General features: G+C 56.6%; 2 protein-coding genes across 4 annotated transcripts; one reads left to right on the top strand and one right to left on the bottom strand.

The window, feature by feature from the left end:
* The first annotated feature begins 6,096 nt into the window (after positions 1-6,096).
* On the top strand, positions 6,097-14,782 carry LOC129120371 (uncharacterized). Of its 3 annotated transcripts, XM_077176731.1 has the most exons (3): positions 6,097-6,361; positions 9,546-9,655; positions 12,368-14,782. In XM_077176731.1, exons 1-3 carry the CDS (start codon positions 6,147-6,149, stop codon positions 12,487-12,489), a joined length of 447 nt encoding a protein of 148 aa, XP_077032846.1. In that variant the 5' UTR covers positions 6,097-6,146; the 3' UTR covers positions 12,490-14,782. The 3 variants fall into 3 exon arrangements, 1 of the variants encoding a protein (XP_077032846.1); XR_013181907.1 differs by lacking the exons at positions 6,097-6,361; positions 9,546-9,655 and adding an exon at positions 9,670-12,015 and having other exon boundaries at positions 12,371-14,782; XR_013181906.1 differs by lacking the exons at positions 6,097-6,361; positions 9,546-9,655 and adding an exon at positions 9,670-12,015.
* LOC143693780 (uncharacterized) lies at positions 14,649-18,266 on the bottom strand. The gene is made up of 3 exons (XM_077176571.1): positions 17,969-18,266; positions 15,022-15,845; positions 14,649-14,740 (listed from the first exon to the last, which is right to left on the bottom strand). Exons 1-3 carry the CDS (start codon positions 18,264-18,266, stop codon positions 14,696-14,698), a joined length of 1,167 nt encoding a protein of 388 aa, XP_077032686.1. The 3' UTR covers positions 14,649-14,695.
* Positions 18,267-24,719: the final 6,453 nt, after the last annotated feature.

The raw sequence follows: 24,719 nt of genomic DNA, 5'->3' as shown, positions 1-24,719 counted from the left end.
TTAGCTCTTCTCTGGAAATTCTTGTTTCTGCATAAAAGAAGAAACAGGAGCAGAGAAGCAGCGAGTGAGGAAATGCTCCCTCTCCAATCTGTTTGGACTAAGTGTGGGAAGCTGAGGGGGAGCAGGGCTGCCTGAACCTGACCTAGGGTGTGCAAACAAATCCATCTCCCATGGCTGTCCTCCCCATGGACCTGGGGAACAGAACAGGGTCTGCAGGTAAGCAGGACTGCTTGAAAGATATGTTGTGGCAATTCCAGTTTTCCTTTGTACCACAGAATATGTGGAGCCCCTGGATTTTGTCCAACCACTCAGACCAAGGCATTCAGTCGCCTGTCTTTAGCTCCCTGGCACCAGTCATGAGGCAGTGCTGACAGACTCTTCAAAGTCTCGTGGTTTGGGTCTGTTCAGGGAAAAAAAAGTGCCTCTTGCCACTGACCAGATATGCTGGAGGGCTCAAAAAATAGACATGGAAAAGCAATGGCCATGGCTACTGTCCTGGCTCTTCACAGATGTTGCCTGTCCCATTCCTCAGGTTAAACTGCTGCTGCTTCACAGTGCACTTCATCTCCTGGAATGAGGTTGGTGCCATTCATTTATGATCTGTATTTTTTTCCATATTTGGGATTTTTCATAGTCTGGAAAGCTTATCCCCTATGATTTTTGGTTTTGCTTGACTGGCTCCATTTGCTTGGTAACTCCCTTCCAATATTTCCCATTGTGGCTCAGAATGGCTGGGGGGCTGCACCAGGTGGGAGAGCCAGGATCTCAGTGGAGCTCTGCAGCACAGGTCCAGCAGAGATGTCTGATCCAGCAAAACTCTGCATCAGCCTGGGGCACACAATAGATCCTTCCTTTCCAATGGAAACTGAATCTTTCATTTGCTCTTTGTATTTTCTGCCCTTGCTTTGGGTTTGTTTTCTTCTCTTTTCTTCCCTTGCAGCAATTGTCAAGGCAGCATCTGGGAGTTTTATGAAACAAATGTTACCCATTAAAAGCCCATCACTGCCTGCCAGAAAGGAAAATGGCATCTTATTGAAAACAATATGTAATGGTTATTGCTGTCTTGTTGCAAGTTATGCCCTTGAAAAATATTAGGGACTTATTTAGTAGCAACTGATGGTGAGGAAAAGCCCAACTAAACAGAAAATTAACTGTTGTATTATCTTTTATACAGCTTCAAACACCATCCTACAAATGCCTGCTTTGTTGTTTTCATAGCTGTGTTTACAGTTGCCTCAAGGACAAGGAACAACACTTCTCCATTATGCTTCTGTTGCCTCAGTGTTGGAGTCACAAATAATTCCTGTCTGGTTTCACGTACCAGCCTTGGAGCAGCGATGGAGACTCTGGTCCTGACCAGGAGAGCACAGCTCCAGCCATGTGAGTAAGAGACCCCCTGTATACACAGCATCCCTTGGGCACTGTCTGGGCCACCCTGTGCCTCCAAGGAAAACTTTTTACCTTCAGTTGGCACCTTCAGCACCTGTATTGCCAGGCCAAGCTGCTGATTCACTCACAGGCTGTTAATCTTTCTTAAAGTTTCCATCTTAATCTATTTTGTATTGCCTTTTTTAGTTTTACCTTGTATTAAAATTAGGATTAAAAAATTTAAATTAACCGATTTTTACAAATCAAATTGGGAAACACAGATCTTTTGTCTTGAAAACACAGCATTAATTTCTGTACACTGCCAAGGCCCCTCTCAGCACAGCCTGGAACTGAGACTGCTGGCAGAACTTGTCCTTCCTAAGATGGGGCTACCATGAGTAGGGTAAATGTGACTGAGGGTAACAGCCAAAATCCCTGACAGCCTCAGGTGTGGCAGCAGTGGATTTCCACATGCCTCCAGCTGGGGATTGGGAGCCTTGGCTGAGCACAGGGCGCTGAAGGTGCCGCACATGGTGCCTTTATGAGACCTCTGGTGTCAGGCACCCTGCAGAGGCCCCATAGAGGCACCTCATCACCTCTGCCCTAACCCTCCACAGCCCCTTGGTAACTCTTCTCTTTTAGAGTAGGTAGAGGAGTAGGTAAAGGAGTTGATCCTACTGAAAGATCCCCCAGATCCCATCACTGCTCCTGAGAGGGGCCAGGGGCAGTTCAGGACCTGTTGGCACCACCCTGGAGCAGCACCTTCCATGCTCTCCTCTGCTCCCTCCCACAGGAGCCGCAGCAGCGCCGGTGTCAGGGCTGGCAGGCAGAGGGAAGGGGCTGCCATGGTCCGTGATGGGCAGGGCAATGCTGCTTCTCCCTTCCAGGTGAGAGCATTTCCCAGGCAGGAGCAGGAATTCCCCCCTGCTCCCCAGGGGCTGTTGGAGGCTGCAGATGCAATGGCCACGTGCTGTGGCTTGGGCCTGCAGGAATATTCACACTCTGGGCAGGATTATTGTTCAGCAGGGCAGGCTGGCCCAGTGAGGTTGGGGTGTTTTAAAAGGGGCCCCTTCAGTTCCAGGAGAAACAGATTCTGTCCACAGAAACCTGAGGGTGTGTGGAACTCGGTGATACCTGAGCAAGGAGAGCTTTTCCCTGTCAGTTCCTGTAACTCACCTTACAAACCCCCCAAGGCACGCAGCAATCCTCAGTGCCAAGGCTGGAATATTCCAGGGCTGAGGTGACAGAGCTGCAGAAGGTCAGGTCCCTTTGCCAGGGGACAGAGCTTTGTCTGCACCACTCATTGTTTTATTGTCACCTCCCCTTGAAGGCACAGTAAAGTTCACCAAGATATATTTGAGTAAAGCAGGGATTTCTTGGTGTTTGCCACTGCTGTTCCTAGAGAACAGGGTCTTCTGCATGAAGAGTGATCTCTCTCTGCAGTCTTGGAAACATCTGTTTTGAGTTTCTGACTCATTTTGACAGCACCTGACACATTCCTGCCTTAAAGGTCAAAGCTGCTCCTTGCCAGCCCCATCTGACAAATGAGAATATCCGTGATGGGTTAATCTGCTCTTTATCAGCTGAGCCTGAGAGGGTGCTCTTGGAAAGGGATTGGGGACATTCAGCACAGGCAGTTCTGAGGCTGACAAAAGCTCAGGCTGAGCTTTGCTGAAGCAGACCAGAACTGATCGATGTCATAGCTGAGAAACATGGGGGATCAAGGCAGGTGCCAAGTTTTCCCAGTCACTTAGGATTGCTCTGTCAGTGACTGCAAAACTAAATCTGCACAGGTGCCCTCCAGACAGAACAGGTTTTGCAGGACCTCACTGGCAAAAGAGCTCCAGAAAAGGTACTTTGTGTTGTTCTAATCTGTGTTTCTGGAGCTGAAAAATAGACAAAGGAATTGTAAATATTTTGAAAACCCCTGAACCAACTCAGTTTATTCCATGTATGTCCACAGTGGCACTGCAGGTTTGGCTGGAGTGTTTGGCATAGTAAAATTAATATGGATGGTTGGGCTTCTCAGAGTTTGGGAATATGGAATCATAGAATCATTTTGGTTGGAAAAACCTCTTATGGTCACTGTGTCCAGTGGTGAAATTCTAAATGGGCTTTGGGCTGCCCCCAAAGAAATTATTGCCTTGGGTCTCAGCAGTGCCGTGCACTTGAGGCTGTGCAAAGCTGAGCCCAGCTCAGGAGTGATGTGACACATGACCCTGTACAAAACATGAATCTAACTCTACAAAGGTTCAATCTAAAACTGGTACACAGAAAAACCTAACTGGGCCACTTGATAGGTAATGCTCCAGCAAACCAGGCATCCATTGGAATTCTTCCTGTACTAGAGCATTCAGGAGGAGCTCGGTCAGAGCCGTGCCCCCGGTGCCAAAAGCCCTCAGGCAGAGGCTCTGAAAGTGCTGGATGGGGTCCATGGAGTCCCTCTGCTGGTGAGGTGACACCCACAGAGTCCTGTGACAATGAATGCCACCAGCGTCAGAGCCACCTGGGGCCGGGCTCCTCTCCCCTGGCAGCAGAGCTGTGCTGGAGCTGCAGGGACACCCGAGCAGGTCATTGCCCCGTGCCACTCCCTGCCCAGCCCTGGGATGTGACTTCCCAGCAGGGCACGGGAACTGCAGGGGGAGTGAGGCCTCTGCTCTGCTGGCTCACAGCAATAGGCAGGGAGGGGCCCTGGGAGCAGCAGGGGCTTCTCTGGGACAGAGAGACATGGACAATAGCGAAGGGCATCATCTCAGCAATGCCACAAAATTTCCCTTCAAAGGAGCGAGCTCAGAGAGGCCCAGCAGCCCCTCAGCCGTGCCCACTGAGCACCAGAGGTGCCAGGGGTGGCAGTGCAAGTCACCCTGTCAGTGCCTGGGCAGCACTGACACTCCAGAGGGAATTCCTGTCCTTATCCAAGTCAATTCAGTTGATTTGGATGGGGGAATGAATTCCTCCTCCGAGTGCTCCTCTGTGCAGTCTGTCACAGTTGCTCACGCTGTCCCTGAGCGAGGCGGGGCAGCTGCCATGGCCCGGGAGCGCGGCCATCCTTGGCGAGCTGCTCCTTCCCGGCGGCGGCAGCTGGGAGCTGCCTCAGCCTGAGCTCAGGAGCCGGGCAGGAGCGCCCGGATCGTCACCCGCTGCTGCCCGCTCCGGCCCGGGCACCGGGCACCCCTTCGGTTCCCCCGGGCCGAGCGGATCCGGGGCTGTTCCCCGCGCCGCGGCAGCGCCCGGAGCCACGAGCGGCATCGCTCCGTGAGCCGGAGGCGGCGCAACAAACCCGGCTGGGGATAATGGGATATCACAGTGCTGGGATAACGCGGTATTGCAGACAGGCTGCATTTGATGGCATCCTTTCAGGGCAGGCTTCCTACCTTCTAATGCCACGGGTGGGTTTTCTGCTAGCCTGAAGCAGTTCTCACTAGAGAATCAAATGTGTGAGAGGTCCATTCCCTGTGACCATCTGTGGGGATGTCCGCAGTCAATTCACGACCCTGTGAACTGAGACTAATAAATTGGGCATTTTTCTGGTCTCAGAATCGGAGTCTTAAGTCCTGTGGGTTTGTTTTGTTGGTTTGTTTTTGTTTGGTTGGTTGTTTTGGTTTTTGTGTTTTTTTTTTTTTTGTGGTGGTGGTGAAGGTGAGGAGGGCTCAGGGACAAAGTCCTCCGCTGCTGGCACTTGGACCCAGTCCCAGCTGGCCAGGCCCAGGGCTGTGAAGCCGGGACTTGAGCCCTGTGTTTCAGGGGTGCAGAACGAGGCTCGCCCAGCCCTCGAGCACAGAGGCCGTGTCCTGCATTTTGGGGCCCGGGGCCAGAGCCCAAATGCTGCGTGCGAGTGCTCGGAACGCGGAGCCCTGGCCGGGATTTCAGGGTGAGTGCAATGATGCGGTGACTCCTGTGGGGCTGGTTCTTCGTGAGTGCTGTCTAAATGAACCATTTCTGACAAATACAGGCAGGAGCAGGGGAAGAGTCTCTTCCAAGGTATTCTGGGACACTCAAGGAAACACAGCAAGGACACACAGGTGACAGAGGAGAGGGGGGTCACTCAGGTTCGAACACGAAGCCATTAACCACAGAAACAGTGATTACAGTCTATATCTTACCTGAATTTATACATTTGATCTCATTTGCACTTACACTTCATAAGCTTAGGATTTAAAATGTCTTTTTTTTTTTCCTGTGACTATTTGGAATAATATGATAACATTTCATACCAGAAGGTGGTGGCCCTCAATTTCCATCACTTAGCTTACTGTTTCAGTGGATTTTCTTACAGGGATTCAGCCTCTCTCTGACCTGAAGGTGGCTTTTTGTCACTTGGTTTGCTTTGAATGCTCTCTGTGCCATTTGTGTCACTTGTCCAGCGAGGACCTTCCCATGAAATGTGCAGCTCCTTTCGGTTCGACCGACCCCGTAATGTTCAGGTGGGTTCGGCTGATCTCGCGTTGGTTCGGCTTATCTAGTTCGGTTCGGCTTATCTAGTTTAGTTTGGTTCGGTTTATCTAGTTCGGTTGGGCTTATCTAGTTCGGTTGGGCTGAACGCGGTTCCGTCCCGTTCCGTTCAGTTCACCTCAGCTAAGCTCGGATCGATTCGGCCAATCCCGGCCAGAGTCGGCCGTTCGGGTACGCTCGGCTGTTGTCGGCCACACTCGGCTGTTGTCGGCCACACTCGGCTGTTGTCGGCCACACTCGGCTGTTGTCGGCCACACTCGGCTGTTGTCGGCTCCACTCGGCCACACTCGGCTCTTCGACCCTGCCTGACTCTGCTCCGCGCTGCAATGGCGGCCGCTGGCAGGGCCCCGCTCCCCGGCCTGAGCCCCGGGAGGGGACAGAGCGCTGGGACAGCCGCCTCAGCCCGGCTCACCCTGTCCCTGCCCGCCCCCGCGTCCCCCGGAGCGCGCCCTGCAGCGCAGAACGCGGCCTTTGGGCCAGGAGCGGGGACAATGCCCTCGGCTCGGCAGCAGCGCCGGGAGGCAGCGGGCGGTGCCCTCAGGTGAGCGGCCGGAGGGGAGGGAGCTGGGCCGGGGGCACCGGGGCCGGGGGCACCCACAGGGGGCCGGGGCTGCTTTGGGCGCTGCTGCGTGGGACCCGCTGCGGGTGGCACGGCTCTGTCCCGGGCCTTGCGGCTCTCTGGGATCGTGTGCCGTGGAATAAAGGTGGGGCTCGTCCCAGCTGCGGGAACAGCGTTTTATTGGGTGAGAAACAGAGTTCACTCTCTAGAATTTTTACACGTTTGTTAAGGGATAAAAGGCAGCGCTGGGCTGCTTGGCTGTTTGCCAGGAGCACCCGGTTCCCTTAAACCGTGGTCTCTAGATTCTGTTCCATTGCAGTGGTGTGTGCATATTCATTAGAGTTTATACATATTCAAACAGGCCTTTCAGTTTAGATGTTCTTTTGCTTGGTTTGAACCTTCGTGCCATCATGTGGATTAAAGATCTGTGGTGCCATCCTGTTTTATTTTCACTCGTTATTTGATAACGAGGGTCAGTAAATTTTTCCTTTTTTTCAGTGCTCTGGTTTGTGTTTCTGTTATCTTGTGTTTCAGATAAGATTGTCCCCAGCTGTGGGAAATCACCTCATTATCTGACACCATTTTCTGAGTTCCTTACATGTAACAGCATTTGAACATTTCACAGTCTCTATTATGCTACAGTCTAAACTAGTGTCTGTTACAGTGCTGTTTATGAAAGCTGTGCAGTGCATACACGAAGTGACAGATTATCCTTGATCAAGAGCAGTAGTTACAGACTGTCCCCTCTCGGGAGTTTTGTGGTCAATAACACCGTGCCAGAGCTCAGACATAAATGGCAAGGGCAAGAACTGCATTTGTTCTGTTCCATTCTGGGCTGGGCTGAGCTCTGTTTGCCGGGAAGCAGCGGGATGGGTGTCCCTGTGCCCACCCCCCTGGGTCCCAGAGAGAAGCTGCTCCTGTGGCTGCAGCTGAGGGGCACTGGGAAACCTGAACGGTCCTGATGGAAACCGATGCCAAACCGGGTTTGGTTGGGTTTGGGACTTGCCATTTTCCCCTGATCCGTGGGTTTTGCCTTAGGAAACAGGAACTGGGCACCAGGACATTTTGTTAGCCTAGAAGGGACGAGTTTGTATTTATTTCCTGAGGCACCTGGATCGATTTGGGTCTCAGTTGGCACCCGAGAGCCTCCTCTGTGTCCTGGGTGGGGTGGTGGCTACCAAAGGGGTAAAAGCTGGAGCAGGAGGGTGGGTGGAGAGGAGAGCAGTGGCTCTGTGGGGATTTGCATCTGGAAAGGGCCCTCAGTTTCCTGGCGGGAGTCCTGGAATCAGAGCTGAGAGTCGCTGAGCAGTGAGGATCGTGCAGCTGCAGCGCCGAGAGTGCAGAGGCTGCAGTGGGCGTTGTCTGCTCGCTCTCCTGATGTCCCATCTCTAATGCTGGGCTGGCACCCAGGCACCTCCCAGGGCTGCACAGCCTCAGGGCAGGGGTGGTTTGTAAATGTTTTAAATGCTGCAGCAGCTCCCTCAGGCTGGATGAGTGTGAGGATATCCAGCTCTGCCTTCGGGCTTGGAGCACGGCAAGGGTGCAGGGCTCACGGTCAGTCTTGTTTAAACACTTGTAATAGCAAAATATTTTAAAGCAGAGACTGTGAGGCAATAACAAAGGCGAGTCTGTGGCAAGGATAGGTCCGAGCTGTCTTTATTAAAGATCCACACTGCTGGATGTTGTGTCAGAGCCCTCTGGGGACAGAAGGTGTCCCCAGAGCTTCATGAAGCCCTTGTTTCCTGCTGGCAGGGCAGGGGGTGAGCCCAGCCTCGGGGGCTGTGTGGCTCCTCCTGCCTGGAGCAGGGACAGCCCGTGGGGCTGAGCCCCAGAGGTTCAGTTGCTGGAGCAGGTGGGGATCTCTTTGTGCCTGGGAATTGTCGCTGCTGCGTTCCTGTCCCAGCTGCAGGGTTCCCTCAGAGCCCGTGCCCTGCAGCAGCACTGGGAGCTCCTGGGCTGGGCAGGGAGCAGCTCTGGCCTGGGGCTCTCAGTGCCATCAGTGCCCATGGAAAGCCAGCTGGGTTTGTTCTGCTGCCATCAGCCTCCCTGCTGTGCCAGCCTCGGTGCCAGGGCACAGAGCTGTGGGAAGGCTCCATCCCATCTGTGCCAAGCGCTGCCAGCGCTTCCAGCAGCGCTGCTGGGGCACCAAGGGCTGCCTTTGGAGCCTGGCTGGCACAGAGGGTGACACACTCTGCCCTGCAGCACCCAGCTGCATCCCACAGCTGCACAGTTCAGCCAGCAGGGAGCAGAGTCAGCTCTGGGCCCAAACCAGGTTTTGTCCCCCAGAGAGCCCCTGAGCTTCCTGAGGCAGCACACAGATGTGCCCTGGCCTTTGGGGCTCATGGTGAGGGCTGCCAGGGCATTGTGATAAGGCTGAGCTGGAGCTTTCTTAGAAAAGCCATCAGCTGTAAGGAGAATCTCTGGCAAACAGGTGGCTGGGGCACTGGCTGGGAGCAGGTCCTGGCCTTTTCTCTTCTTTGCTTTAACCTGTTCTTAAGAGGAGCCCAAAACTGCAAAATGGAAAGGAAGGGGGCTGTGGGGGTGAAAGTTGCTTTTCATTTTTTGAAGTGTTGCTGTGGATTTTGGTGTGTCAAGTGGCACTACCAAAACAGCATTGGAATAACCAAACTTCAGGACTCTGCACTTAATTCCTTGAATGTGTTTGTGTGGGTGCAGGAAATGCCAAATCCCAAAGCAATTCCGTGGCTGTAACTTCAAGTGCAACATCTTTAAAACCAAGTGCTCAGTGTGGGCTTTCCATGTGGATGCAAATGGCCCAAGGCCTTTCTTGTGTCCCAAAAGCAAAAAACCTTTCCCTGGGAGGTTTTGGAGGGGATTCTCTTTGGGATTTCTTGTGATGCAGCATCCCGGGTGTCCCTTCCTTTGTGCAAAGTCCAATGGGAAAGGATGGAATGGCTACCACGTGGGCTCTGGGATAAAAATGGTTCTGTTCAAATGAGGCAGAGAATGCAAGATGAAAAATGAGCATCCTTTCATTGTCTGAAATAGTCAGGAATAAAAGTGCTGGCAAAGGACACGTTTGTGTTTGAATTGGTGTCACCTCTCCTGGGTAAAACCCCATAGTGAGCCAGCAGAGCAGAGCTAGGAGAGCTGGGATCCTTGGACTTCCACAGTGGACTTAATTTTCTTTTCTCCTCTCTTTCAGGGCAGGAAAAATCATCCAACTCCTCCCATCTTTGCCCAAAGCTTTGGTGTTGGAGCAGCCAAAGGCAAGAGGCTTCAGCAGCAGGGCTCTGGTCCTGCCCACGCTGTGGGGTGAGTCAGAGGGACACAGGGCTCCCCTTTTCCTCTCTGCTGGCATGAGCTGCCATGGCAATGCCATTGCTGCCGGCCCAGCCCCAGCTGTGCCTGCTGGAGAAGGGCAGAGGTGCAGAGGCAGTGCCAGAGTTCCCTGGGGCTGCTGGAGCTGTGGTGCTGGCTGTGCCCTGAGGGCAGCTTGGGCATTGTCTGTGCAGCCCAGGGCTGCTCTGGGCCTTCCTTGGGGAGCTCTCAGTGCATGCCCAGCTCTGCCAGGGCTGGCAGCCGCTGCAGGGCTGGGTGACAGCCTCTGCTGGGGCTGGGGGCAGGCACGGCCCTGGCACAGGGGCAGGGGCAGGGCTGGCAGCATTTGGGAGCCGTGGGAGCAGAGTGAGGGGTGGTGCTGGGCACAGGGGTCAGCCTGTGCTCGTGTCAGCACAGCCCTGCAGGGCCCTGGCATCTGGGAGCAGCTCCAGCTCTCCTGGGGCCCAGGGATGGGCTCTGAGGGACTGGCTTTGCCTGTGCCTTTCCAGGGCAGCAGGAACAAGGGCAATGTGGTGCCAGAGCTGGGGCCCAGCAGGCTGTATTTCCCTCTGGGAAAGCAGAACAGACTCTGGGCTGAGCTGAGTTTCCTGCAAGGGCTCAGAATCCAGGGAAAAGGGAGTTCAGGAATTGCATCTGCTGCTGGGAACATTGCCTTAGGCTTGCTCAGTTTGTGTCTGTGAGCAGTGGGCTCTGGGCTGGAGAGGAGCTGTTGGCAGCAAAAGATGGAGTCCATGCTCTGCAGGGATGTGCAGGGAAGGACTGAGTGGGAGGGAAGGGCAGTATTTAGAAATGAGATCAGCATTTCTCCCAGAATTGGGCTGCAGCAGTGATGGGGGTGGTTGGCTTTGCTCTGGGCCTTGTTATTCCTTGTGCAATTTGCAAATTCTGCTGCATGATTTACTGTCCAGTATCTTTCTAACAAAAACTGACAGAAATTGAGGTTTAGGAGTAGAGCTGAGGTCCATTCACTGCACAATCTTGCCAAGGCTGGAGGACTGGGATGATGGCTGCTCTCAGCAAAGGTCACTTCTCAATGCTGTGTCAGATTTGCCTCAGTGCTGGGCAGGAAAGGTGAGGGTTTGGATCAGGAATTGTGCAAACAAGGCCTGGGTGTGGTTGATTTGTTTTGTTTTTCAGTGAGCCAGGGCTGGCACAGGGAATCGTGCAGGTGCTGCTCTGGCATCAGAGCTGCTGCCCTTTGGAGCCATGTTCAAGGTGTGACCATAGAACACTTTGGGGGCTGTTTTCAGCACTCTGGGTTTCAGAACTGCTGTCCCCAGCCCCTTGCCAGCCCTGGGACATCTGCTCTGCTTCCAGGCTGTCCTTGCTGGAGCAGCCTGGTCCCTGCCGTGCCCAAGCCCTGAGACACAGAGGGAGGAGCCCTGTGCCCTGGGGCCTTTGGCACCTTGTCAGGAACGTGGCAGCAGCCCCGGGAGCAGGCTGGAGGTGAGAACTGGGTGTTGGGAGCTGAGGAGTGCTCATCTGGGCTGGGGGGAAGGGGCAGGAGTTTCCATGCCCCTGGAGCTTTCCTGCTGGCATGGGGCAGCACAGGGAGCAGCATTCATTGTGCCCCTCCCACGGGCAGTGCTGGCCTGGGTGTCTGTGCTGTGCCACCAGAGCGTGGCACTTGGCTGCTGTCACTGCCACTGCCAGCCCAGCTGGGGGCTGTGCCCTCCTGCCAGCCCCAGCCAGGAGCTCCAGGGGTGCCTCTGGGCCCTGCTGGGAGCGTTTGCTGGGAATGTGCCCCATCCCTGGGAGCGTCCCTTTGTCCCTGGGCTGCCAGCCAGAGCTTTGGGCTGCTCAGGCTCAGGCTGGGATTGCCAAAGGCACCGAGAGGGAGCAGCACAGGGAGGGTGCTCAGAGAGGGGCTGGCAGAGCCCAGCTGGCAGGCTGGGCTGGCTGCTGCAGGTGGGGCTGTGTGCACTGCAGGCAGGGAATGTCCCCTTCCCTCAGCAGCCCTGCAGATCCCAAGGGCTCCCAGAGCAGGATTTTATTCCTTACCTCCCTTTGTGGAGATTGATTCTCCACATTGCCATGAGCAATTCTTGGATTTCTCTAGGAGCAAACCTCCCAGCAGAGCCAGATTGCAGTGGAGGCCAGAGCTGTGTTTGGAGCAGGGAGTGCTGAGAGCTGCGTCTGCCTGTGCTGCCCCAGCCTGAGCACAGGCACAGGGAACAGCCTGGGCAAAGGGATTGGGGCAGTGGCTGATGCCCAGGGAGAAGAACACAAACCCACAGCCATTGAGCCTGACAGGCCCCTCCACCCAGAGCTCAGCACACATCCTCATAGGGAAGCCCAGCAGCTGAAGGGAAAAAAACCCACAGAAGGAAAAGGTGAGTTATTTTGCTGTAAAGTTATTTCAAGTTGTTATTAAAGCCCAGCCAACATTTGCTCTTGATTTTGGTTGGGTGAATAACCAGCAGTGGGCACAGGTGATGCCATTCATGTGGCTGAAAACCTGGTGTGATCTAGAGGGGATCCAAGAACTGTTTGTGTAGGGCAGTGGAATGTGAGGGGATGTCAGGGGCAGTGAGGTGGCATTTTGGAGGGAATTGCTGAGGTCATTGAAGGGAGACCAGCAGACAATTTCCCTGGGAAATCCCAGGCCCCTCGGGCCCACAGCCAGGACTCTCCAGGGCTGAGGGGGCAGCACTGGAGACTCCCTGTGTGCTCCTTCCTTGGCAGCAGCCAGCAGGGAAGGGAGAAGAGGATCCCTGTGGGATGAGACTGCAGAGAGCGAGCAGAGGAGCAGCCTCGGGCTGGAGAAAGGCCAAGGGACCAACACGGTGGCACCAGGGCACCTGTGAGGAACAGAATGGACACTTGGAGGCCACATGGAGGTGAGGAGTGCATGGTTTGGGCAAAATGTCAGTGAATCTCCAGAGAGATAAGGAGGGGATATTTAGGAGGGAAAAGCTGAGGTGATGAGTTCACCCAGCCTGGCACAAGGTGTGTTTGCACAGGCTGGGGCCACAGGTGGGGGTCAACCCAAAGCCAGCCCAGCTCAGCCTCTCAATCCCAGGATAAGTTGTACAGGCTGCCCACTGAGGGATTAAAAATACATAAAAATGAAACCAGGAGCATTAATGAGATTCCTGGGAATCCCATTAACTTGTTGGCAGAGCTCCTGATACACTTTGGAGCTTTGATGACAAGAATGCATTTCTTTATTTGGATTATTCACTGTGTGGGATAGGGGGTTTGTTTGCATTTTAAAGCCCTCATGGTGGCTCTGACACTGCTCAGGAGCTGGTAGAAAAGCAGAGTCAGAGCTCCTGGCAGGCACAGGGTGTTTTCCCCCATAGTGGATTGTGGAGCAATTGTCTGGGACCTGGATTGTCCCTCTGGGTGATGCCACTTGCTGTGGTTTGTATCATTCCATCCATTTAATTCCCAAAACTTCTCAGCCCAGGGGTTGGAGCTGACAGGGCAGGACAAAGATTGTTCTCTGTGTGGTGCCCAGATTTGGGGTTCCCTATCAGCTGTGCCAGTTCTGATGAATTCTACCCATAGCCCCAAATTCCCTGCTCCATTCCCACTGCAGTAACCTCCCAGTGCCCCATGGAGTGTGGGCATTCCCATGCAGAGCTGCTGCCTTGGACAGCAGCTGTGTCAGGAGCCAGCAGAGCTTCCAAGGAAGCTCAGCAGCACAGGGCCAAGGCCAGGGTTCTATTCCATAGAAGTGGCTGTTGAGAACCCTCAGCCCAATGGTGTCCCTGGGCTCACTGGCCAGAGCTGCCTGGAATGGAGCCCATTTCACCCCCCTGAGCTCCAGGATGGAGAAGATCCAGTGGATGGTTTAGAGCAGGAGAAGGCAGTGGCCAGATGTGCTCCCAGCCTGAGCTGAGGCAGCCCCTGTGCCCAGGGGGGGACATCTCTCCCTGCAGAAGCTCAGCTCCTTTCAGAGCCTCAGCAGGGGCCTCTACAAATTCTTTTCTCTCAGGAAAGGGATGCACAGCTTTGTCTTCAGCACCCCTCCAGTGGCACCTACCTGGGAAAGCTTTCCATCACTTCTGCACTTCCAGCTGGATCCCTGGAAAACTCTGAACTCCATCCCACTGATTTTCAGGTACCTCTGAGGGCTGCTGCCTGGGATTGAACACCTGTGGGGGAAGATGGCCTTGGCTTTGATGCTGCTGATGGCCAATGGCCTCAGGCTGGGGAGGAGGGAAGGGATTTGGGGTGGCTGGGCCACAGCTGGCAGCTGTGTGGGAGCTCTGAGCCAGGAGTTGCTGCTGAGCCCCTCTGCAAAGGGCCCGTGCCTCCATTCCCAGCAATGCCAGCTGCTCCTTGGGGTCCTGCTGGGCTGCTGGTGGTCTCTGTCCGGGCTGAAGCATTTCCAGGGGCCTGCTCAGAGCAGCCCCTGGCCCAGGAGCCACGGTGCAGGCACAGCTCCTCCCCTGCAGATGCCAAAGACACGAGGTGCTGCTGCCTTTCAGGAGCTCCTGGCCTCCTCCTGCCCTGCGCTCCCAGCCAGTTGGGACACAGCCAGGGAATACCAAGGAGCATGGCTGGCAGCCAGCAGGAGACACCGAGACCCCTGGGCCAGAAAAACAGCCCTGGCCCCAGCAGCCAGCATCGTTTGCAGCTGGCAACACTCACCTGCAGGCAACGCCCCCCGGCACTCTCCTGAAGAGCTTTGGCCACGGAGCAAGGTAACCCTCAGGGCTTGTCTTGTTGGCTTCTTCCTGGGGAAACAAAGGGACATTGTGGGAGCACATTTACAGCTGCTGGGGAAATCCTGGCAAGGGCAGAACAATCAGGGCTATGGGGAAGAGTTTGGTGCTGCCATGTTGAGTGCCAGCCAGTTCTGCCCCACAGCCATTGCAGGGGCTGCTGTGTAAAGCAGCAGTAGCAGAAGGGAAGGAGCTGCATTTGTAGAGGAGTTTCCTTGTGGCAGCAGTCATTGCCATCCCACACAGGGCCTTTGGAACAGCCCTGGGATTGGCTCAGGTGTTTGGAGCAGGGTGCTGAGAAGGCCAAAATTCTGGGTTTGATGTGGAGCTGGGTCGGTCACTTCTCAGCATTTGACTTGATGAGGCGGGACTCCTCATGGCTCTGGAAATAAAGAACAAATAGTTGCCACTGTTTTTTAACCCATGGAGTTTTTCCTAGTGCTTCCCTGGGGCTCCAGTCCCACCCCAGGCACAACGGGAGCGAGAGCAGCAACGCCTCGGCCCCAGCGGCCGTCCCAGAGCAGCTGCTCGTGGCTGGGAAGCTGCAGCCCCCAGCAAGGGCTGCGGGCACGGCGCAGGGGCTGCGGGCGCTGGGGCTCGTAGGGGAGCGCGGCGCTCGTGGCGTTACTAGACCGGGGGGACTCGGTGTTCCTCCGGGATTACCGGGCCGGGGGGGTGGTGGCGCTGAGCGAGCGGCGATGCCGATGGGGTCCCGGGGCCGGTACGGGCGGTCTCGGTGTCCTTCCCGCTGCCAGGTGCGATCCAGAGGCTGCTCCGGGGAAGCGTCATCCTCCTGGCGGCCATAGCAGCGGCACAGCACCGGCTCCCTGCCACCGCAGCCGGAGCGTGCCTGGGGCCTCGGTGGGACCCAGCCCCGTGCTGGCCGCAGCCGGAGCGGCAGCGCCTGTCCCGGAGCAGCTTTTCCCGCCCGCAGTGATGGTGGCCCCAATCCCAACCACAATCCCTTCTCGATCCTCCGGCCCTGGTGCCCATACCTTGTCCGCCGAGAAAGAAATGGCTCGGCCCAGGTCCTACAGGAAATACCAGCAGGACCAAGACTTGAATCATTGGGCCAAATACCGGTCCTGGTCCTACCTGAGCGCCTTGGATCCCGCGCAGCACCAGCAGCAGCCCGCGATCCGGATCTCCGCACAGCGCTCCGACCGACGCTCCCGCCGCCTCCCGAGATGAGCATCCCCCGCAGAAAACGGGACAGGCGCCGATCTGCCGGGTTTTATGGGCGGGCGGGGGGCGGGGCCCCGGGGGCGGGGCCGGCACAGGTGCGAGGGGCGGGGCCTGCACAGGTGTGAAGGACCCCAGTGCGGCTGCGCGGGGCGGGGCCTTGGGGGATTTAAGGCGCGGGGAGGGCACGGCGGAGCCATTTGCTCCTCGGCGCTGGGTGAGGGAGGTTGCTGCCGGCCGGGGCCCTATATCTCTTTTTCTTTGCGTTTCTTTTCTGTTGTATTTCTTTTTCTCTATACCTCTTCCTTACACCCCCCCTTCCTCCCCTCCCCCACCCCCCACACCCTCCCCCCCCCCAAACCCCCCCCCTCCCTCTCCCCCCTAGCCCTCCCCTCCCTCCCCCCCCCTGCGGCCGCCTCTCTATTCCCCTACCCTACTCTACCTTTTCGTTCTCTTTCTTCTCTCCCTAACCGGGCACCCCTTTGTCCCCTCACTCCTGTTCCACTTCGCCCCCCCCACCCGCCCTCATTCCTGCTCCTTCCTCCACCCTGCTTTCCCCCAGCCCCGTTACCTGCTGCCCTGCACACCCTGGTCTCCTCACCTTCCTCTCGCCTACCGCTCTACTCCCCTGTTCTCGTTCTCCATTCCCCGATTTCCTCCTTTTGTCGCAGCCGCGAGGCTCGGGGTGCCAGGCAATAATAAAGCCCTGAGGGCCGGAGCCCGGCGCCCCCGGCCTCGCTGGGGTCCCCACACGGGGCCGGAGCCGCTCTGCGGGTCCCCCCATTGCAGTCCAACACACCGCCCGACACCGCCGGGGCTCCGGCTTTCCCAACATCACACTGGGGGGATCCTGGGGTGGGGGGCCCGAGTTACGGGGGCCCCCTCATTAGGAGGGGGTCCCAGGGGGGAGGGGGGGTTAGGAGGGGCCCCCTCATTAGGAGGGGGTCCCGGGGGGGGGGGTCGGGGGGGGTTAGGAGGGGCCCCCTCATTAGGAGGGGGTCCCAGGGGGGAGGGGGGGGTTAGGAGGGGCCCCCTCATTAGGAGGGGGTCCCGGGGGGGGGGGTCGGGGGGGGTTAGGAGGGGCCCCCTCCGGAGGAGGGGGTCCCTGGGGGGGGTCGGGGAGGGCCCCCTCCGGAGGAGGGGGTCCAGGGGAGGGGGCGGGGCCTGGGGGGGTAACTCCCCCCCAGGCACCGCCCCCTTCCCCGGACCCCCTCCTCCGGACGGGGTCCCACCCCGGTCCCCTCCAGGGACCCCCTCCTCCGGACCGGGGCCCGGGGGGAGGGCGGGGACAGGGCGGCAGGGGACGGTCGTGTGGCAAATTTTTTTTTTTTTTTGCTTTAACGTGTGTTCACGCTGCAGAGCGACGTGCCCCCCCTTGGCTTCCCCCCCACCCCACCCGCCCTCCCCCCCGGGCCCCGGTCCGGAGGAGGGGGTCCCCGGGAGGGGGCCGGGGTGGGACCCCGTCCGGAGGAGGGGGTCCGGGGAAGGGGGCGGTGCCTGGGGGGGAGTTACCCCCCCAGGCCCCGCCCCCTCCCCTGGACCCCCTCCTCCGGAGGGGGCCCTCCCCGACCCCCCCCAGGGACCCCCTCCTCCGGAGGGGGCCCCTCCTAACCCCCCTCCCCCTGGGACCCCCTCCTAATGAGGGGGCCCCTCCTAACCCCCCCCCGACCCCCCCCCCGGGACCCCCTCCTAATGAGGGGGCCCCTCCTAACCCCCCCTCCCCCCTGGGACCCCCTCCTAATGAGGGGGCCCCCGTAACTCGGGCCCCCCACCCCAGGATCCCCCCAGTGTGATGTTGGGAAAGCCGGAGCCCCGGCGGTGTCGGGCGGTGTGTTGGACTGCAATGGGGGGACCCGCAGAGCGGCTCCGGCCCCGTGTGGGGACCCCAGCGAGGCCGGGGGCGCCGGGCTCCGGCCCTCAGGGCTTTATTATTGCCCGGCACCCCGAGCCCCGCGGCTGCTATGAGAAAAGGAGGAGAGGGGAGGACGGGGAGACAGGAGAGATGGGGGTGGTGAGGACGGGGAGGGAGAAGGGTCGGAGTGAGGAGGGAAGCGGGAGAGGAAGGGAAAGGCCGAGGGGGGAGAAGAGGGAGGGTGGAAAGAGGAGGAATAGAAGGGAGTAGCGGGGAAGGGACAGGACGTGCAGGAGTCGGGGGGGGGGGGGGGGGGGTCGGGTTTGGGAGGAGAGGAAAGGAGCGTTTTAGGGCGGGAGGGAAGGGGGAGAAAGAAAGGGAATACGCGGGGAAGGAAGGAGCGGTAGAGAGAGGGACAGGAGGGGAGGCCGAAGCCTCCGCGCCTTACCTGCGGAGCCCGCACAGGGAGCTCCCGTCCGTACCGTGCTCTGAGTGAGCAAATGGCGGTCGAGGCGATTTCCGGGGTCTAAAACACCTCGGCCCCGCCCCGCGCAGCCGCTCTGGGGCCCCGCACACCTGAGCCACGCCCGCCGTGCACACCTGAGCCGGCCCCGCCCGCCGTGCACACCTGAGCTCCGGCCGCACCCCTTGTGCCGCCCGGCACCGCCCCCGGTACTGCCCCCTGTACCGCCCCGCCCCTGGCACCGCCCTCTGTTCTGTCAGGTCCCGCCCCCTCTGCCGTCCGCCCCCCCTTCCCGAGATGGGGGCGTGGCCATCGCTCGCGGCCCTGCCCCTCACACCTGTGCCGTCTCCGCGCCCCAACCGGGGAACGGCCGCGATTCCGCACCCGGCAGCGCCTCGTGCCCGCGCCCATCCCGGGCCCCAAACCGGTCCCGGGCCCGATGCCGCTTCCATCCGCCCGACGGGGGACAGGTGGCACCGCCCGGCACACCCCAGCGGCGCTCTGCCCCCCACGCCCGGCCGCGGTGGCACCGTCTCAGCGCCCCGTGCCCGCGCTCCGTGGCCCCGCCCCTCGCACCTGTGCCGGCCCCGCCCCCCTGTTCCCGCCGGTCCCGGGAGCCTCACTCGGCGCTGTGCGAGCCCCGCCCGACGGCTGCTCCCGCCGGGGACCGCTCCGGGCGGGACTTGGGGCCGAGTGTGACACCGCCGCTCCCGTCCCGGAGGAGCGGGGTGGAACCGGGCGGGACAGCGGCGGCCGTTCCCCGGTGCAGACGCGGAACCGCGGCCCGGCGCGGGGGCTCCGACCGGCACCGTGTGCTCGGGGAGCGGCCTGGGTTGTGGGCGCCGCCCCCCAGCTCCCCATGGCATGAAAGTTTGATAAGGAAGAGTTAATCCAGGAGAGGAGGCCGTTTCAAGAGTCCGTAATTATTTATTTTCATCTTTTACACATAATCCATCAAGAACAGGTCGTGGTTATCTCCTGCATCGGAAGGATTTAGTCCCGAGCTGCAGCTCACTGTCAGTGCAGATCCCTGGGAGAAAAACCCGGGATCTTCCATAAAAACCAGCTCTGTCTTTGTCCCAGGGGTGTGGGCTGAGAGGGAACATCTGGCCTCAGGGGAGTGCAGGGTGCGTGGGGAGGCTGGGTGGATTTGGGGGCCAGGGGTCTCACTGCAGCAGCTGGATCGCCATCGTTCCCTCTCACCAATTGCCCAGGCAGGACTAGTGAGGATCACTTCAGCTGGATCTTCTCCTCTTCCCATAGAGTCTCTTAGGGTATGATAAGATGCTGAATTGTCATTTTTCTAGGGACAAAGGGAAAGCTGCACTGTAGGGAGACCCCGCAGAGCTCTACAACACTCCCAGCAAAAGTCTGGGATGGGGCTGCACAGCAGAGACCCCAACCCAGCAGTGGCAGGAATGAAACCTGAGGTGCAGTCTGGAGCTGAGCTTCCAAGGATAACAACCAGCATTTCCCAGCAGCACCAGCGGGTTTGGGGTGCTGACATCCCAAAAAAAAGTATGTCTCCTTCCTCAGGATGAGATAGTATCCTAAGCACACAGGGCTTTCCACTCACGGGGTGCACAGAGTGCTTTTCCTCCTCTTGTCGCCGGTGTTCCTCCCAGCATCCCTCACAGACCCCGAGGTTTCAGGGCCACCCATCCCTGTTTGTCCAAGTTAAGGATTCAGAGTCTGGATCTCTGAGGCCCTGGCAGCCAGGCCCCAGGGGGCAGGCCAAGGACGCTTGAAGCCCTCTGGGGTTCATCATTCTCCCAGCTGCTGACCCTGCCTCCATAAAAACCCCGGCATGGGACTCCTGGTGCCGCTTCCTGGCAGGAGGAGAAGAGCCAGCTCCAGCATGAGGGCAGCCGTGGCCCTGCTGGCCCTGGGATGAGGGGCACGGGGATGGGGCCTCAGTTCCAGAGGTTTTCAGTGGCCTCCCCTCTCCCAGCCTGCAGCCAAACCGATGGGCAGGAAACCAGAGAGGGAAGGGAAGGGCTGGGAGGATGGTTTGGGATCCAGGATGCCACTGTGGGGTGATGCTGGGGGACATGGGACAGGGAGAGAACAGAGCCACAGGGATTGGTGTTTTCTTTTCTAAAAGAAAATGGGATTTCCTGACCCCACCCCCCCCCCCCCCCCCCCCCCCCGGGAAGCACCATTCCTGTGCAAAACTCACTCTTGGTGGAGACAATGCTCTGCCATCCTTTGCTGCCTTCTCAGCTCCACAGGGAATCCCCCAGCTGCCAAAACCACCTAAAACTTACCTTTCCCACATGGCTTTGTACAAGTGAACACAAATGCCACAAGCTGGGATTGGGAGTATTTTTAAATTTATTTTATAATTCACTTTATTTTCCTTTAAATCTTTCCTTGAGTTAGTTTGGGATGACTGGAACAGGAAGCTCAGTGCGCAGAGACTCTGCCTGTGGCCTTGGGTGTCCTTAACCTCCAGCCAGGACAGCAGGACACGAGTGGACATCCCATGCTCAGGTCAGGGTCTCCACCCTCCCCCGGACCCCTCCTAACGAGGGGGCCCATCGGGACCCCCCGGCCCGGGACCCCTCCTGAGGAGGGCCCGCCCTGACCGCGGTGTGATGCAGGGACAGCCCAGGGCGGGCAGCGTGGGGCCGTGTTGGCATCTGCAGGGGCGGACCCCCAGAGCGGGCCCCGACCCTTTTGAACCAGGACAGGGGCGCCGGCTCCGGCCCTCGGGGCTTTATTGTGCGGCGCCCCGAACCCCGCGGCTGCGGGGACACAGGGAGGGGGAAAGGGACAGAGAGACGAGAGGGAGGCAGAGGCCAGCCAGAGCGGAGGTCGGGGGGGCAGAGAAGATGGAAGGAGAATGAGAAAGAGGAACAGAAGCGGGGTCAGGGTTTGTAGGGGAGCGGGGCAGGGAGGTGCATGTAGGAAAAGGCAGAGGGGGAACGGGGAGGTGCGGGTCGGGGTGCATAGGATGAGCAAGAGGAGGGAAGGGGGGGGTCAGGAGGGGAGAGGGAGCGGGGTAAGGAGGAAAGAGGGGTGGGGTGGAGGGTCGGGGTGTGCAGGGAGAGGACGGAAGGGAGCAGTGAAGGGAGGGAAGAGATTCAGGAGGGGAGAGGGAGCCGGGTAGGGCGTAGGAGGGGGGGGAAGAAGGGGTAGAGGGGGGGTCAGGGTGTGTAGGGGGAGCCAGGACAGGACGGCAGGGATGTCCAGGAGCGGAGAGGGAGCGGGGTGAGGCCTAGGAGGGGGAGATCTCACCTGGGCCCCGCCGGGGAGCCCCGACCGGCCGCGGCCGCCACCACCGCGCACTGAAGGAGCAAATGGCGGCGGGCGGCACTTCCGGGGTTTAAATCACCTCGGCCCCGCCCCGCGCACCTGCCCGGCCCCGCCCGTGCCCAGTTCCCGCCGGGAGCTTGGCTCTGCGCCGGGCGGGCTCCGGCCCGAGGAGGGCGCTGCCGGCGGGGCCGGGTGAGCCCGACACTGGTCTGTGCCCAAGGCACACCCCCAAAATACAGGACTTGGTCTCCTGGCTGAGTGACTCTCAAGCCCGGTTGAGTGGTTTCAAGGTCCCAAAGCACAGGACTTGGTCTCTGGTTTTGAGGCCCTCAGATATACATTTGGTCTCTGACTTAAGCCCTGAAAAAGCACAGGGCTTAGTCACTCTTCCTGAGCTCCAAATCCAGCCATATAACCCTGGTTTCAGTGTCCAAAATGCAGGATTTAATCTCTGGTTTTAAGCGCTGAACCTGAATTTTGAGACCCCTAAATACAGCCTTTGATCTGTCTTTGGGAGCCCAAAAATGGATCAAGTGGGTCTGGTTCTGAGCCCCTGAAACATAGCAGTGATTTGGGTCTGGGAAAGCCCAAAACTGCCTGATTAGGTCTCAATTCCGAGGCCCCCAAACCCAGCGCTACATCCTGTTCTTAGCTCCTCAAACCCAGTGCCTGATTTACAAATCATTATTTTTATATAAATATTCCTCTAATGCTAAAGCAGGAGGGAAGATCTAACAGGATTTCCTTTAACAGATTTTTTTTACTTAAAAATCTACAGAGAAATTGCAGCTTATATGTCCAATTGTCTTCTGGAGTATTTAATAATTCTTCTAAATATATTTCTTTTTACATATTACTGATTTGAACAGAGCAAACTCAGTATTTTCCATTTGACCTCCAGAAATACTGAAATATGCTTTAATGCAGAAGCATTTTCTAAGTCTAGGAAGTGAAGCAGAGACAGAATGGTGTTTGCCCATTTCCTCCTGCTGTTTCCTCGTGGGGAGCAGTGCCGGTGCTGCCAGATCTTCCTCCCCGAGGAGTTGCCAAAGGGGAGCTGTGAGCAGAGCCTGGGGCGGGGCTGGGGTGATGGTGAAACGACTGCCCGGGAGCTTGGTGCTGCATGGTTTGGGCAGCACAAACCCCAGCAGGCTGGAAGCCAAGTTCCTAAGAACCCTTTGGCAAGAAGGGAGGCCAGTACATCCCCCTGTCACAAAAGGTGGCTGCGAGGAATTTGTCCGTGCCCTCCCACTGGTGAGACGTTTCCTGGGCACTGTGGGTTGTTACAGCACACCCTGGAACCAAGACTGCTGGCAGAACTTGTCCTTCCTAAGAGTGGGCTACCATGAGTAGGGTAAATGTGACTGAGGGTAACAGCCAAAATCCCTGACAGCCTCAGGTGTGGCAGCAGTGGATTTCCACGTGCCTCCAGCTGGGGATTGGGAGCCTTGGCTGAGCACAGGGCGCTGAAGGTGCCACACACGGTGCCCTTATGAGACCTCTGGTGTCAGGCACCCTGCAGAGGCCCCATGGAGGCACCTCATCACCTCTGCCCTAACCCTCCACAGCCCCTTGGTAACTCTTCTCTTTTTATGGCCCTGTAGGTCAAGGAGTTGATCCTACTGAAATATCCCTGAGGCTGCCAGCGAGGAGCTGTAGAGCTGCTTGAACAGCAGTCCAGAACCAGGGGATCAGTGTGCTCTGACAGGGCAAAGCTGCTCCAGCTCCACGGGACAGTGACACAGAGCAGCCCCAGCAGGGCCAGAGGCTCTGAGCTGGCACCAGGCTGATGGGGAGCAGCGTTTGTGCCAGGATTAGCATCAGGCCCCTCACCATCACATTTGGAATAAATCAGGGAATAAATCCTCATGGGTTTTTTTCCCCCCTCATGTGGATGGGGACTGGTTGACAATTGCCTGCATTCCAGTTTGGAAGAAAGAGTTTTGTGTCTGACCTTTTATTTTCAGTGCTGTGGGTCTGCCTGCCCTGCTGACACGCCTTCCATCCAGACCATTCCCTTCCATTTCAGTTACAGATGAGGAAAACTAAAGTAGCAACACTGCTCTTTTTCCTGTTATGCTTTTGGCTTAGTGTTATCAAGCTGGATTTAGTTTCTGCATTCATTTCACTGCTTTCATAAAACCAACTTAGCAAGTTTGGATGACTGATAAGGAATGAACTTTTCTCACCCACAGCTGCTCTGATGAGATTTTTTAAAATCCCTTTGGACTGAACAAATGCAGAAGATACTACTGACAATTTTAAAATGAGATAATAAATCTCAGTAAGGTTTTTCATACATCTGTACTCATGAAGTCAGAGTTTTATCAGAACATAATCTGAATGCTCTGAAAATTTCCAGAGGCCTCACAAATATGAAAATACTTTTCTCAAAGTCACAGGAGGATTAAAGTGAGAGACAAAAAGACATTACCAAGGGAAAAAAAAAAAAGAAAGAAAGAAAAAGCAACAAGTTATTTCAGTGTAAGCACCTTAAATAACTGGCATCTGTTCTGAAGCCTTGTGAAACAAACTGTAGCTCTCTGCAATTAAATCCCATGTGTTACAGTATCCTGTGAGATTAGACATCTCTAGGGAATGCTGACATGACCTTGGGTGTAGCAATGCCGTGCTGCCCCCTCAAAGAACAAAGGAAAGCTCCTGGGAAATAATTAAAGAACATTTTGGGCAGCTTGGGATGCAAATACAGACATTTCAGGTTATGCAGAAATAAGCTGGAAGCCCACAGAACACCACCAAAACAGACTAAAGGAGACTGACTGATGTTTGTCCAAATGGGCCTCAAAGGAAGAGTCTGTGAAAGGACAGGAAGCTTTCTGAGTAGCTGTGGTTCCTGAAAACCTCTCCTCTCTGTCCTAATTTTTTATCTTTGTAGTTTGACTAATTGTAGTTGAGTAATTTGAGTAATTGTTAGTTAAACCAATTTGTAGATTGGTTTAACTAACCAATCTTTTCATTAATCCTGAATCCTTCTCCTTCATCTGGAAAACTGACACCAATTATGACTTCAGCTTCGTCCTTGACTTACTCAGAATCTTGTTACAGAACAGTACCTGCATATACAAATTTGGTATTTTCACTGGTCTGTGCCTATACTCTGTGTCAAGCAAAGCTTTTCTGCTGTTTCCTTTTAATGGTGTTACAAATAGCAGGGTCTCCTCATTACCTTGAGCAGGCTTGATTAGCGCAACACTTCCAACCATTCTTCACCTCTTGCTACTTTTGGATTCAAGAAGAAAATTTACTGAAAAGAATAACAAGGAAAAACAAGTCGTTTAAAATTGATCTCTTAATTGCTGATGTCTATCTAAGAAAGCCATCTTTGGGTTATTTTGGCAACAGGGTAAATTTAGAAGGTAGCTGACCTTAAATGAGGCATTTCTGGATAAAAAAACAGTCAAACTTAAATCAAGACTTGAAAAATTAGGACACAAACTACAGGGAGGAGCCAAGTCATAAAGTCTCTTTCTCTTACAGCCATAATTCACTAAGGGAGTGTTTGAACATTTCCACAACGCCAAGAGTTTGGACAGAAGGAATGGTGAAGGAAATGCATTTTACCATTTAGCCTATACATGGTGGTCT

This window comes from Agelaius phoeniceus, chromosome 4 (genome assembly GCF_051311805.1).
Source record: "Agelaius phoeniceus isolate bAgePho1 chromosome 4, bAgePho1.hap1, whole genome shotgun sequence".
NCBI lineage: Eukaryota > Metazoa > Chordata > Aves > Passeriformes > Icteridae > Agelaius > Agelaius phoeniceus.
Note: the sequence above shows the minus strand (reverse complement) of the source record. Positions and strands in the feature narration are given on the sequence as shown.

Excerpts from the sequence above, each read along its gene's own strand:
- LOC129120371 (XM_077176731.1), top strand. The coding sequence starts at position 6,147 with ATGGCGGCCGCTGGCAGGGCCCCGCTCCCCGGCCTGAGCCCCGGGAGG. Across the intron at positions 6,362-9,545 it reads GCAGCGGGCGGTGCCCTCAG|GGCAGGAAAAATCATCCAAC; the intron begins GTGAGCGGCCGG and ends CCTCTCTTTCAG. Across the intron at positions 9,656-12,367 it reads GGTCCTGCCCACGCTGTGGG|CAGCCAGCAGGGAAGGGAGA; the intron begins GTGAGTCAGAGG and ends CTTCCTTGGCAG.
- LOC143693780 (XM_077176571.1), bottom strand. The coding sequence starts at position 18,266 with ATGGGCGCGGGCACGAGGCGCTGCCGGGTGCGGAATCGCGGCCGTTCC. Across the intron at positions 15,846-17,968 it reads GCACGGCGGGCGTGGCTCAG|GAAGAGGTATAGAGAAAAAG; the intron begins GTGTGCGGGGCC and ends GGGGGGTGTAAG. Across the intron at positions 14,741-15,021 it reads GCCACCACCCCCCCGGCCCG|AGCCATGAGGAGTCCCGCCT; the intron begins GTAATCCCGGAG and ends CTTTATTTCCAG.